Source organism: Streptopelia decaocto, assembly GCF_964273445.1.
Source record: "Streptopelia decaocto genome assembly, chromosome: 4".
Lineage (NCBI taxonomy): Eukaryota > Metazoa > Chordata > Aves > Columbiformes > Columbidae > Streptopelia > Streptopelia decaocto.
Window position 1 is genome coordinate 64,918,487 of NC_138658.1, and position 15,686 is coordinate 64,934,172.

General features: G+C 36.6%; 1 protein-coding gene across 1 annotated transcript in view; it reads right to left on the minus strand.

Annotated features, from left to right (window-relative positions):
- EVC2 (EvC ciliary complex subunit 2) overlaps positions 1-15,686 on the minus strand; it is a gene marked incomplete at its 5' end in the record, with an annotated part of 72,502 nt that overhangs the window by 12,702 nt on the left and 44,114 nt on the right. The window contains 5 exon segments of the mRNA XM_082051470.1: positions 865-1,092; positions 8,567-8,689; positions 9,998-10,198; positions 13,177-13,641; positions 14,910-15,069. Coding sequence (XP_081907596.1) covers positions 865-1,092; positions 8,567-8,689; positions 9,998-10,198; positions 13,177-13,641; positions 14,910-15,069 — 1,177 coding nt within the window.

A 15,686-nucleotide genomic window follows, 5' to 3' on the forward strand; every position in this document is an offset into this window, starting at 1 on the left:
TTTACTACAGATTTAATATGAATATAAGCAAAACTAGAAGTATATAAGCATTCTAACTGCCATTCTAAGTGAAACTCTGCAGAGATGACAGCCTTAAAATTTAACCCAGAGTCTTCACAGCAATAGCTATCTAATGATGACCTCTAGCTAAGAGCTTTTGCTCTTAAAAACCCATTTTGTTTGTTCTACTCCAGTGCTCTCCCAAGCCTCACTTGGATAGCTGCAAATAGCAGATGTAACAAAAAAAGAAAAAAAAAAAGATCCTTATGAATACTGAGCACTGAAGTATTAAAAAAGGATTAGAAAACTGGCACATACCAAGTATGTAATGAATACAATGAAGGGAAGAGGCTTTTCCAAAGTTGCTACTATTTGAACCATATGAGCATGCTTGGAGATAGATAGATTTATATATAATCTTTAAAAACTCAATGACTGAAGCATATCATGTGGTTATGGATTTTATCGTATGGATAACACCATAACATGAATAATTTTGTAACACAGTCATGACAACTTACACACTACCCCAGGCATGACTCACAATTAATTCCCCATTGTCTTCCTTGCAGTCAATAAACTTTAATATTAATTACCCACCAAAATAATGTTCTTTCTGACTGTAGATCTCCAGATGCTCCTATAATAAAAATATGCAATCTTCCCTGGCTCTAATACTTTCGTTCTCTTTATTTCTTCTACTGAGTGCATTATAGTGCACATAATGACGGAAATTAAAGGCTGGACCACCAGGCACTGCACCAGGCACTGCAAACCAGCCCACCAAAGTCAAAGTCAAATAAACTACTGTGATAATTGCTGTCTCCTAACAGGAATTTTCCTTTTCACAACTTCATTACTTACAGGATTATGTGCTTCTAAAATCTGAATACATTCCAATTTTGACAGGGTTTTTGACGTGCTCAGTTGTTCAAAGAGGAAAGCTTGTACACTTATGACAGCAGTATATAGCTCCAACATTCTGTTTTTTTTAACAGTCTTTTGAAAAGCTAAAGCAGTGATATACTCTCCAAGTTTATCTTCCAGATCACGCAGCTGACACTCTTTCTCAAGCAGCAACTTGTGCTTAACCTGAAAGATACCAAACCACAAAAGGTAACAAGATTAACAGGTAGGCTCATGATTTTACTACCCTGTAATTAACAAGCAGGACTTATAACAGCAAACAAATCAATGTTGTTATCTTATAATGTACTAAATTGTTTTTAAAAGTGCTTTTAACATTAAATTCCAGCTTTTACAGTGTTTAGGTGATCAAAAAAGTATTCCAGTCAGGTCAGATACTTCAAAGAGATCAGACTTTGTTTTAGGGCAGTCATAACTTTAAGTACTAACCTAAAATAGAGGATCTATATAATTTTTAATATAATAAAAGTAAAAAATTAGTAATATAAATAAACTTATACTTACCTATGTGATTGGTTACACTCAAAGATAAAATACAACCTTACTTTTAGCAAAAATGCAAAATTTATAGAAAGACTGTATTTAGTTTCAAATTGGCAAGTGTCAGTTGATATTGACCAATGAAATTCAACCTACTATTCTTTAAGCAAATAACCAAAAATTCTCCTCTATAAAAAAAAAGTTAAACCGTAAATCAAGAGTCTACTGGTAATGGATTTCAAACAGGATTAAAACTGGATTGAATGGACATCAAACAGGATTAAATCAAAATGATTTAACTCAATAACTCTGTTGCTGCCACACGTCTGACAGGACATCCACCAAAACTATCCAAGGCTGAAAGGCACATGCAAGCACATGATCACATGCAATGTGATTGATGAGTTCTCCATGCTGAACCACTGACATTCACAGCCAGTGATATTGCTGCTGTGACCATTTTTCTGCCAGACAATGTGGACAGTAGTTAGCTGCAATTACCCTCTTTAGTTACTTCCATCTGAGCTTGTCACTCTAAGCTCTCTTTCAAAGGGAAAGTTTCTTTTCAAAGGAAAGGAAAAGGAACTTTTCAATGTATTTCCTATCCTAAAAAACGTGTTTCCACTGACATATAACTGTGGATGTCTAGGTTAGACATTGATGTATACACTATATATCTAACATTTGGGTAGCTGAACCTTCAAAGACGGTAAACAATTATCAGTTTGGTTTTATTCTCTCACCCTGTACTATCCACACAGGCCCAAAAACTGGACTGTAAGAAAGAGAGGACACAGAGATAAAGCACATACAACCATGAGAGCTCCAACTCCACTATTTGGTGTTGGTATCAACCACTGCCTTACACAATATGTTTAGAATAAAACTCAGCACAGGAACAGCCCATCTGTACACTACTGGCATCAGAGTGCAGGGTTTCTCCCCTCTCCATCTCTAAATTCTCTTTTGGTCCTGACAAAACTAATCTGACAGGTTTCACAGAATACACACACACAAAGTTTTCAGAAATCAGCATTTTCAGGAGTTTCGAGTATTAAGTATTTTAACAGCAATGCTCAAATAACTGCTGCCTGTGACAAAATCTAAGAACTGCAGCCAAAACTTTTAAATAAGTTTTGTTTAAGTTTATTATCACTGTGGTACTGGAGAGCAGGTACTCACACTTGTATTCTATAGAAAAGTATTTATCCCATCAAGTTGGGCCTCTCTGTTAAAGGACAGGCAGCGATGAACATCCCTATTTAATTGAGATCCCTACACGGTTAGCATCTTAGCATGGCAGGAATCCTGTGGTATGCCTTTACACACAGTCTTAATCTCTCTACAATTTTACCAGTCTACAAAATAAGAATAATAAAGACCAATAATATTTGCCCTGCAACCGTGAACACCACCACTATAAAGGTGAACTGTAGTCTTCACACACTGTATGGCTTCCCATTGGCACAAGACTTGTTTTTGCCCCTCAGAATATCTTTTGCACAAATAGAAATGGTATGTACACAAGATATTAAAACCTTATTAGCTTTATATTCATGCTAATCAGAGTTCTACATTATTGACTCTGTTCACCATTAACTTTAAAAGAGCATTTAAGGAGACTTCCACCAAGTTATAAGAATCCGAAGATAATAAATATGTAACATGATGCCCATGAATTTTCTCTGGAAATCTTATTGATAAGAGACCTGCTAACAGCGATTGTGTCTCACACAAATTCTATTATCTAGCAGACAGAGCTAAATTTAAAATGCGATTTGGAACCAAATATGCTTGCAATATTTGCACGCTCATGTGATATTCTCCAAAGTCTCCATTACATTATTTGGAATGTCCTTGAACATAAGAAATGGAAGGTTACCTTCAGAAAATATTTCCACTAATATGAACTAAGCCAATTATAAGACAAGAGTAAGGAATCATCCTACAGACACAAAGTAGAGGCAAGATTCATTTCCTTGATATTTTTAACAAATTTCTGTGTGAAAAGACAGACATTGTCTCTCAGCTTTACTGTTAATCTAACAAATCAATCTGGATAATGTAGGTGTGAAACTCTAAATAATAAGTAAGCATACAGGTTACAAATAAACATATGGGATATTTGGGTTAGGATGAGAATTCAGCTCAGAGATCATACTGGAAATACGGTGAGCAAAATGCTAAAAACCAAGCTGTTATTTTGGAATGCATGAGGAGAGATTTCCAGTGAAAAGCAAAACAGACAGCCAAAATCGGGAGTTTATGGAAAAAGAGTTGAGCTGCCTTCCAGTACTTGTTAAAAAAAAAAAAAAAGGAGATGACATTTACCTTAGGACAGATCCAGAAATATCCATTTCTTGTTTCTATGTTTCAGTTTTGAATAGGAAAAAATTCAATAATAATATTAGTAATAACAATATATTTTTATAGAAATCTTCTACATTCTTTGCAGGCAGGCAAGAAACCTATTAAAGTGAATCTGAGGCATTTTGCTTTCTGTAGCCTGTGCACACAACTAATTTCTCAAATACAACTCAAGTTTTTGTTCTAAAAGGGATGTTGAATTAATTGTGATAAAAGACAATGTCCTCAAAAGCAATAAGCAATTTTCAGAGCTGTATTATCCAACTGTCTAATTTTTTACAGTCTCAGTTGCGAAGTTACCATTGACTTGTCCTCTTTCCAGCAGTGAAAGTTGTTGCACTCTTAGGTGAGAGAACGGAATAGAAGTGAGGCCTTAGCAGTAAAACAGACATGTTAACAAATACCAGAACAAATAGCTTCTAAAGGAAGGCAAGGAATTTATATCCGATTCACTCAGCCACTTAACACTTCAATAACAACAGCTGCTGTCTAGCAAGTTGTTCAGGGAGATGCTTCACTATAGCAGACATCACTTTAAGGAGCAATGTATGTTAGAAACAAACCAGGTTGGACAACTAATGCCACAGGTCACCTTTCAAAAATTTGGCAATGTTCAGTTTTGAGTTTACTTAAAAGCAGGAAAATGCAGACAGATGAGAACAATCAACGTTTTTGTTGCAAGAGGCTAAATGCTTTATGTATCTTCTTTACAATAGTACCTATTCAAGGAACAGGAAAAAAAAATAATCAAGTAGACTCACCTGACTAGAAGGAAATAGGCCTATTTTCAAAAAGACTTATGCTTTAAGTCTATGTAATGCTCCCTGTTCAATGTGTTAAGGCAGCTTCTTAACTAACAGAAATTATTACAACACTACTAGCTTGAATGAGTTATGACTACATGCACACAATGAGGAGCTTGTTCTTCTTTTCTTCCAGCTTTTGTTTACATGTCTAAGATACTGACTGCCAGAGTGCACACATTTTTATGATATCTCAAAAAAGGGGAAAAATATATGCTTGAGGTATGATTTGTTTTATATGACACAAAATTAGTAAGTAATATCTGAAGGTTGCCTTCGTGGTTTAGGAACAGGATGTGCTACAAACCTTTAGAATGTAGACTAAAACAATCACACAAATATTTTGACAGGTATGCGCACACAACTGAATTGAAAGTGTGCTTCTTTCTTCACAGGAGGCTCAGTTTCAGACACAATCTTTTTAAATTAATTATATATATATATATGAAATCTGGGGATGGATGAATGAATAATGAATAGATGAATGACTAAAGAAGTGACGACCTTTAGTGTAAGTTTGAACCCATTAAAATGAATAAGGATGGAAATGCAGTTTGACAACTCAAGTTCACTTATAAGGAGACACAAGAATGTGTATCTTAATTGCAGCTGAATTCAAAGGCAAAGAGATGCCACTGATGACAGAAACACTTATACTTTCGTCAAGGACTTCGTATAACAGATGTTTATACGATACGTTCACTATATTCCATGAATCTTAAGATTTGCGGCCCAAACTGCAAAACTAGATACTATCTGGATATTACAAAGCATGAAGTCATATGTGAAGTGTGCCCAAATACGAGCGATGGAATGCTTCTCCTATGAAGAAAGGCTGAGAGAGTTAGGGTTATACAGCCTGGAGAAGAAAAGGCTTGAGAGAGACCTTATTGTGGCCTTTCTGTAGTTAACAGGGGCCTATAAAAACAAATGAGGACAAATTTTTTAGCAGGGCCCATTGCAATAGGACAAGCGGTAATGGTTTTAAACTAGAAGACAGTAGATTTAGACTAGAGAGAAAGAAGAAATTTTTTACACTGTGGGTGGTTAAACACTGGCCCAGGTTGCCCAGGGAGGTGGTGGATGCCCCGTCCCTGGAGACATTCAAGGTGAGGCTGGACGGGGCTCTGACCAACCTGATCTAGTTGAAGATGCCGCTGCTTGTTGCAGAGGTTTTGGACCAGATGACTTTTAAAGGTCACTTCCAACCCAAACCATTCTATGCGAACGATGTTCAGCTTTATTATTCAGAAGCTATTGAACATCATACAGTAAATTAACTGCTCTTAACGAAACATAACGTTGTATTACTGAGCTGGTACTAACTATCCATCCCAGCCACCCGAGTTTGTTTCTTCCTCCTGTCAGCTCTGAAATCACAGCTCTGCAAGCAGGAATACATTTGTGAAAAATCAAAGCTTGCAGGTAGACCTGACTTCAGTGTGACATAGAAGGTGATTTCAGAAAAAGCTGGATCAAATATTGATTACAAACTAAATTAGAAACTAATTATAAACTAATATCACCCGGCCATTCTTGAAGCCTTTTATCACACCAAACAGAAGACTGTAAAATACTGCTTGATATTGTACTATTTGACATAATATTGTTGGAGTGTCAAACTGCTTTGGCTATGATTAACCCACTCTTGTAGGTCTGAACATTTGCTGCTGATTCCACCTGAAACATGCAAACTACACAAAAAAATGCCAATGCTGTAAATGCACTATTATTAGTCCATTGCTTGAAAGCACTGACTTCTAAATTCCATGTTTAGTTCAGACTAATTGCTAAATAGTGTTGTCTCAGTCCTAAATATTACAAATAAATGGAATAATCTCAAAATGTACTTGATAACCTGCAACCTCAAAGACATTTTTCATTCAAGTATTGTGGGTTTTTTTTAAAGCACAGTAGGGAAAATAGACTAAAGAATGACAGTATTTTTATCATTGTGTTTCTTCTGAGATAGGTAACTACTATTTCAGAAAGGAACAGCTACTTCCTCACACGCAAGACAGCTCAAAACAGCCACGAAACACAAAAGAAGTAGATATAGTCTGCTTTTGAAGATCTTCACAGCAAGGTTAATGATTACTCTCAGGTGCTCCAAGACTCAAATTTCTTGCCATGGCCTCTCAGCTCACTACCTCCTGTCTATGAGTTGCTCTTCTCTGTCATGCCTGTTTTACAGTATTACAAAACACATTCCACTGCTGCTTTCCTAAGCATTAACAGGAAAACATTTTACAGCCATCCTGTAGCAAGACAGAACCCACGACACGATATGAAGTCTGCAGCAGTGAAGGTAGAAGAAATACCACGGGCTGTATTGCTCCATCATCTCTTTTCCCTGCCTTGAATTGGCTGTGCAACTTCAGATGGGTAATTGAGTAAGATGATAAAAGCATTCAAATTAATGCAAAATTTAGAAGAATAAGATTCTAAATGAAGAACGAGGTAACGAACTGCAACAGCCAAACGCTATTTCTGTAATCAACATAAAGTTTATTGCTTATACTTCTGTGTCCTAACGATAATGTCTGAACTAATGATGTTCCTTAACAATAGTTTAGCTTCCTCACTGGGAAAAACCCAAAGCAATTGACTATTTGTAACTACAGTGCAGCCATACAATTAGAACAACAACAGGTATGCCAGATGGTGCATATAAAACTGAAATAATGAGGCTCAGAGAAGCTAACTTTACAATATTAAAGGAAGATTCTAACAAAACTGTAAGGAAATATTCACATGAAACAAGTATTCGGTACTTTTTGTAACATAAGGCCTTAGCCCATACTCCATTGTGTTTTCAAGTAACAGTACAAAAAAAAAAGAAATCTATATTTTGGAGATCAGGGCATTAGGTATTGAAGCCAAAAGCTTAAATGCCTCCATTAAAGGATTAAAGCACTCTTGGACCAGAGTTATTAAATTATTATAGAGTGCTAGAACAGAGCCACTTGATGCATTCTTGCCTAAGAACATGCTCCCACTTTCAAAGACTGGGTGCTGGACTAGAGGAATGTTTGCTTTTATCATCTGCAACCAATACTAACAATATGTTGCTTTCACATAAAAGAGAAATTATTTCTGAATGAACATATTGACCCAGTATTTTTCATTCCTCAGGATACAAGTATAAAAAGCACAGGAAAGAGGTGTAAAACCAGATTTTTGTCTAATTTGTACTAAAATTGATATTCTAATCATTTGTGAAACTATTTTTTATCTACTAATTTTGACTACCAATGACACCTGCTTGTTCTGCATAGTCCTTGTAGCTGTGCACCATGTATGTCTAACACAGCTATAATTGTAAGATACAAAAGTAATATCACCCATATTTTACAAGTGGGAAAGACAAGGGGAGGAAGGTTAAAGAACAGAAACAAGACTTCATGGAACACCTGTTGGCAGAGAAGGAAAAAGACTGCAAAATCCCGTATTGGCACTGGCCCCACTCATTCCTTAAGGATTAACTTTAGACTGCGGAGCCTTTTAAGAGATACCTACCAGAATCAAGGCTCCCTTTCAATAAGCTTTGTACACATAAACTCAGACTCTACCCAAGAGGTCTTTGGATCTAAAAACCAATTTCTGGGTTTTCAGTAGTGTTACGAGAGGTCCAAGAACTACGCCTTGCTCAAATTAAGTATGAAGCACCTTCTGCGTTCTGAAAGCCATACTAAGAAAACTACAGGATCTAGGGTAATCCTGCATTCATACATATGTCAAGCCCCAGAACCACCAGAAGGAAAAAGGGTAACACATGAAATCAATTCTGTAACTAATGTGCAAAAATGACAACAAATGCAAAACTATTAACCTTGAAATATAACATCTTGACAAGTGCAAGAAAAAGTAGAGAGATGCATCATGCCATTAAACCTCATGCCTTTGTTATCTTGTTCTTGAAGCCTCTCATTCTTCAATTAGTAAAGACCAAGGTTTTGACCTCAGTACCGAAAAAATTGTGCACTTACCTTATTCAAATTTTCACCTTTCACAGAGTCTTCATAAATTAAAATTTTGTCCTGTACACATTTCTTCAGAATATCTATCTTATTTCTATTCCTGGATCCTGATTTTTTCATTTTTGAATGCGGCTGTAAGAATATGAGCAAGAAATGCTTCGTTTGTGAGAGATATATGAGGGTGCTAGCATTAAGATCATTACTTGCTATTATTGGCAGATCCACCAATTAATGAAACACTTGGCAAGACGACTTTCACTGAGAAAATATTTCTGAAATGAAAGTGCTGCCTATTGATTCAGAAGATTCCTTTCAGACATTCAGACAAAGCTGGAAATTTCATTTTTAATTTCTTTCAAACAGAATTATATATTCATCCTTTCCATGAAAACTGCTGGCACATAAATTTGATTTTAAAGCAGCTTTAGCAACAATAATAAGAGAAGATTTTAAGCGATACATTGTCTCCTCAGCATGGTTAAAAATGAATGAAGAATATTAATTTAAGAACTACATTGTTTTCAAGACACAGTGTATGAATCACAAATGAACCAGGATAGTATTAAGGGGCACTGTTCCATGTAATCAAATTATTCTTGACCTTTATATTTCTTTACAAGAATATCAACTAAGTATAATGTACTCTCGGGGAAATGATAACATCTGTTCAACTAAAAGGCTTTACGAAGTCATTTCCCTTCTTTAGTACTTTAGAAATTATTAAGGTTTTGAACTAGGCTAATTCTTCGTACAATTAACCCAAATTAGTTTACGCATTTAGAAAACACGACTGAACAAAAAGAAAGCAAGGGGAAGTCCTCCTTTTTATGATAGCATCGGATACAATTCACATAGGAAACACATTTTTTCTTCCTATTTAAGAACTGAAAATTTATGATTCTATGGGTTTTACATTCTACTGAAGGAATTAAACAACCCTCACCCCTTCCTACATGGACGAGACCGTGTGGGACATTCCCATGAAAAAACTCCCTAAATCTTTCCCTTATTTAGTGCCAAATTTAGCAATGTTTAGGGGCTGGCAGAGAAATCTCATTTTGGGCTGTAAAGCACCTAACTTGTCCCTGACATTCAGAGCCAGGCTCAGCACTGCTCCAATTTTTATCATTTCAGTTGACTCTCCTCAGAGGTACAGCCCCCTTCTGGCCACCCATCTGCTTCTTTATATCTGTGCCTTCTTGGGAAAGCTGGAGGACACGCAAGCAGCAGAAATATGTAGGCATGTGTGAAGAAAATACTTACTCAGCTGCTATCCAAACAATTATATTTAGGGCCCACTGATCCACACAGACAGAAGTGTGCATCAATGTCACACCTATGGAGAAGCTATGGGCCCACCCCTGCAGCCGAGGCCAACAACCTGTGGATACACTCATGAATGCCTCGCACATCCCCACTCTTATCCCACATCAGTCCCACCTGTTTATTGGTCGTTGCTAAATTCTGATCAACTTTCAGCAGTTCTGCATCCCTTTGCTCCACCTCAAAAGTCTGAAGCAAGGTTCTCGCTCTTATCTTGGGCCAAGCCAGGCTGCTGTCCACCTGGGAGAGGCAGCAGTGCAGCTCTTGCCTCATTCTAAGCAATTCCTCTTCTGAAAGTGAGAGGGGTACACTCAGAAGCTGCCTGTTTAAAAAAAAAAAAAAAAAAAAGCCAAAAGTTCAGTGATATAGTTATTTTTACATAAAAGAGACATACACACAAGTACTTTGCATGACAATGATAATCATTTTTTGTCTTATTCACATATCAGTTAATGATTCCACACATTGGACTGAGCTGCTCAGCATGTTCTAAATATCCTTGAGGATACTTTAAATTCTGCATATGGAACTTTCTGGATTGTAAAACTTCATTTTCAAGTAGAAACAGTTTTTGAATGTTAAAAAAAACCAACTAAACAAACAAAAACCAAAGACAATTTTAGCACTCTTCCTATGCACAGAATCCTTCCACTTCGTCAGACAATACAAACCCCGAACTTAGGGCTGAAATCAAAATGAAAGCTTCCCATAAAGGTTCCCTATGCTGTTTCCCAGTCACAGCCACTGAAAGGCGAATAAAATAAAATTAAAAAGTCTCTATTATAAACTCATATATGTTTTCCCTCCCCTCACAAAGGCACAACGATTCCAGCTGTTCTTTGTAAAAAAGCTTTTAGCAGTCTGAACAACACAGAATATATTTTATCAGTAATTTGAATTACTCAAAGTTCCCACTTTGTAGAAGGAATGTTCTCAACATGGAACTCTGGGGAACTGATCCTCAAGTCAAGCTGAAGTTGACTTAAAATGAAGCATGCTAAAGTCTAAATTAGTTTTCCAGTCGTGACTAACCTTTGACTACATTCATCCTGTCCTGTGACTGAAATATTTCTGTATGAGCATTTCATAAAAAAATAGCATCATTCTTGTTTGGAGACTTTCTCTGTTTCCCAAAAAAATGTATTTGCATTTAAAGCATAAACAGTATATTTTTTAAAAAGTTGCTTTCTTTCAGAAATACATTATAGTGTATGTTCCATTAGGACCGATGCTTTTATTCAGTATATTACAAGCCTATACCACCTCATCATTTCACTAAAATATTCTTGAGTTTAGCAATCCTTATTTCTGTTTACTGATTCAGCAAAGTACAGCTAAATCCTAAATTAAAACATATTTAATGTATAAAGTTTTTAATCTTAAAAAAATTAGTTACTTTAAGGCAATATTACTCCAAGCAAGCATCTACAGTATACTTAACTATTTCTCACATTGTCTTAGACTTTTACAAGACAATCCATACTATATATCCATATTATATTCATATGAAAAAGAAATACAGCAAATCACTGTTTTGTCATGTCTATGTTTATAAATGACCTTAAGCATTAATGATCTTCATAAATATTTTGGACTAACGGTCTCTCTGATAAGCAACAAAAATGAAAAGTTATCATTCAAAATAATTCTTTGTGAAAACTAGATAGCAGATGAGAACAGAAATATGAGAGCTGGTATCTGTCATCAAAATATCAAAACTGACAGGCAGTGAACTGAACATAAAGACAGTGACAGACTTTAAGGGGCTTTTGATAGGACAGTTGAGCAAATGCTGCATTTTTGTACCTAGTTTCCAGTATTTTACTGGAAAAAAACCCAACAAACTGAACAATTTATCATTGCTGTAAATAAAGATAGCATCTAACAAATATAACAGGTGACACTGCAGAGTGGAATACAATTATGGAATCATAAGTTAGAAACAGAAAATATATGCTCAGTCATACAATTTATGTCCCTGGTCCTGCAGGTCTGCTCTCAACAATGTAAATAAGAGATAATACAACAAACTAGAAAACACATTGAAATAGCTTATAGAATAGCGATTAAAATGCAAAATAAAATACAAAGCCCTTGAAATTAGAACCAAAACAAGACACAAATGGATTTTTTTTTTTCTTTAAGCAAATGTAATGGGCAAAGTTTTTTATTTACATTCTGTTATATGGGGTTTACATTGTGCAGCAGGGAAACTTATAAATACGCTGTCTGGACAAAACTGCCCATGCAAATCTGTTTTGCTTTATAGAAGTAGTATGAAGGAGAAACCTTTACTAATTTTTTTTTCCCCCTTTTTAATTTTTTTTTCTCTCTGTTCGATCTATCATGTTCAGGATGTTTGTTCCAGGGGCAGACAACCTAATACAGGTTTGCCTGTTCCAGTTGCTTCCCCTAAAGTTGCAACACTGACAGCAGACTATTTTTTCATGTTCCCATGTCTCTAACAATGTCTGTTACTAAATAGACATTGCATACTGTAAATATTCAGGTAATAAAACAACTAAACGTAAATGTACTTGAAAGCTAAGAAAAAACACTAACAGTGCAAATCTCTCAGAGACCTTGCTGCCCAGCCAATGAGGCACCATGCACTATGGCTCTTAGCTGCAGCTGTGGTCTCCTCCTGCACAAGGTCTCCCAATGGTGGCAAAGCCACCACCCACCTTCCCACCTCCCCAGGGTCACATCGTAGTGATGGCCATAAGGTGCACCCGAGGCCAGTAAACCTCTCTGCAACATCACTTGTGAGGCCTCTCTGGCTCGGGGCTGGAGAGGTCAGCTACTGTGCTGTGTATTTATGGAATATGTGGAAATTCTGTGGCAGAGTTTAAAAGAAAGATGATGAATAGGCTTGACTTGTGGCTGGAAGAAATACATTGAAATTGGATGTGGGGTTAATTAGGCCTAACATACTAAATGGCATTTCTAAAGTGCTGGACCTCTGAGAAGAGACTGAGGATAGTAATGAAAGATGTGCAAGTGAAACCTGACACAGAGTGAATGGAAGTATAAAAATACCATTCCACGTTTCTGGTTTCAAAACCACTGTTTCCTGGGATTTCCACTGCAGGACTAGGAGTGCCAGCTCATCCACCGGCACTGCAGGGGCTGAGCTTGCAAAAAACCCAAAACACAACAACAAACACACACAAAAAACAAACAAACAAATAAAACAAACCAACCCCTCCCCCCCGCCTTGATCATTCACAATCATACCAAACTCCTAGTTTGTCTCTATTTGCAATAATAACAAAGAAAAAGGTGCAGAGAGATACTTGCATGGATAGTGATTGTTCCCAGCTCCTTAATTTTTTTTGTTCTGAAATGCTCATTTCCAGCTCTTCACTTAGCTTCTGCCTGGTGAGCTGGAGCAGCTCCTCAGCAGCCATGCTCTTGTCACGCTCTTCCCTTTCAAGCTGTTCATGTTTAACAACCATTTCTTTTTTATGCTCCTCCACAGCTTCCAGCAGGAACATCTTTGGCACACTGAGCTTTACCAGTTCTTGCACAAATACTCCATACTGAACACGTTTAAGCTCTTCAACAGTTTTCTCTGTCAGACTAAAAACAAGCTCTTTCAGCTCTTCACCGGCCTCATTGTCAAGCTTTTCAGTAAGTTCTTCAAATTCAGTGGTGTGATCACTCAGAAGATTTTTCCAGTGGCTCAGGTAGTGAGCAACCTCCTTAGTAGTTTTGAAGGGGTCTCCAAGTGACAGCTGCTCCTTCCAACACTCTTTCTGCTGATTCATTTGCCAAAAGGAGGAACAAGGTTAAGAGGAGCATCTCAAATTCTAGTTCTTTAAATACGTATTACACAGCAACGCAAAATTTCATACTTTTGTTCTTCAGTGTTCTCAAAACTGCTTTTCAGTGTCCAAAGACTTACCTAACCCTGGCTTTGTGTGCATCTTGCATGCCTGTGATAATTCAGATTACTGTGAGAAGGGCTAACACAGGCCTGTGGTAATTTGGATTGTTGCTAGATAGAAGGACTAGCACCTAAACAATTGCATAATCTGTGGTTTGACCTAAACCCAACTGGCTGAAAAGTAATGATCTGACAGCATTCCAGAAGTGAATCTGTATCAAATACTAAGGATGACAAAAAAAGAAAGAAAAAAGAAAAGAGAAAGAAAAAGGCTGTGATTTTTATTTTATTTTCCCCATCTTACAGCATGCATGAATTTCACTGGAAAGGTAAACCAAAGCTACCTACGCTGCGAATAAATACAACAAATTACGTCTCCATTGTTAAATCTGTTGTCTCTCCTTGCATTGCTATCTGTTAAATAGCAGAGAACACTGAAATACATATCCTACAAAAGGTAAAATTAATCTCACCTAACTTGGGTCATCTAAGGAAATATCACCTAATCCAAGACTGTTTTTTCTACATCCTTCAGGCAGAGAAAGACAGGGACCTTTGGATAACAACTCTCTTCTGTTTATCTCAGATCACCTGCAAGTCATTTTCCTTTATGAGATGACTTGGAACTCAAGTTAGCCTTGATTTTTTACATGTCTGAGGTTAGATGACATGAGTTCTACCACAAGCAGCCACAGGTTTAAATAGTTTTGATTTGCAGTTGAATTTTAACTGTGCTGTAGAAGTCATTCAAGTCATGCACAGACAGGGAACTCATAGAAAAGGATGACTGTCGCAGATTTGTGCCATCTCCCTCATCATCTCCAGGACGTCTGCTGGCTTTTACCTGTCTGCACATTAGAGGCTTGTCATAACCCCCTTGGACAGGTTAGACTAAAGAGAGGGGCTTCACAAGTTTCTCCAATTACGGCACTTTCTTGCAGATTTTTCTAAAAGAACAGCTATTAATTACCACATAATTAATACAGCACATGGTGCTACACAGCTAAAAACAACGGACACTTATTTTCATGTGTGCTCCTGGAAGTGTTACCCATTGTCCTAAGAACTGTATTTTTCACCTGATTCCATTTTTAATTCCTGATAAGCCCAGTGAAAATAAATATACTGAAAATAAATTACCTTTTGTAGCATTTCCCGCCTTCGCTTGGTAATGAGTTTCTGGCGAAGCTTTTGCTTTTCTTGTTTTAAATCATGATCAAACTTCTGTTTTACAGAATTTATTTCAGCCTCAGCTTGATCCAGCAGCACTCCCAAGTGACTTTCAGGTAGATGACCTGCTCTGTAATAACAGTGTTTGAAGCCTGTTATCCCAAATTCTTAAGAGCAAATGGATATTTAAGGCACTTAGTACCACAAAAAGGTGCAACAAAGTAGGAACGCAGAATGATCTTTGTTTCTTTAGCAGTCATACCTGAAGGGATCAAACAAGCAAGTGGATAACAGAAAGAATCTCAGAGATGAGTGCAGAATTGAGGCAGTTTGTGAAGGTAGAGTCAAAGTGTCTGAAGAACGAACAGGAAGAAGGAAGGGAAGCCAAATGCAAAACCAGTTACATATCAGTTAGGAATGTGATATTCAAATTAGACATTTTAAACCTTATATATTATTCATAATATTTACATTTTTTATTTAATGCCTGTGGAATGCAATTCTAGATGTCTTTTATAACTCCTTCTCATTAGAAACAATTTTCTCTTTAAAGGATGTAATCTAATCAAGTAAAAACAATTAAAACTTATTTTAAAGACACAAGGCAATCATAATCCATGAAAAGATTTAGATTCAGATTTCCTATTACATTTACATAATCAGAAAAATTATAAAGATTTCAAATTAATAGTGAAATACAATAATCTAACAGAGTAAATTCTCAGTCTTAAGCACACAGTGCTTTCC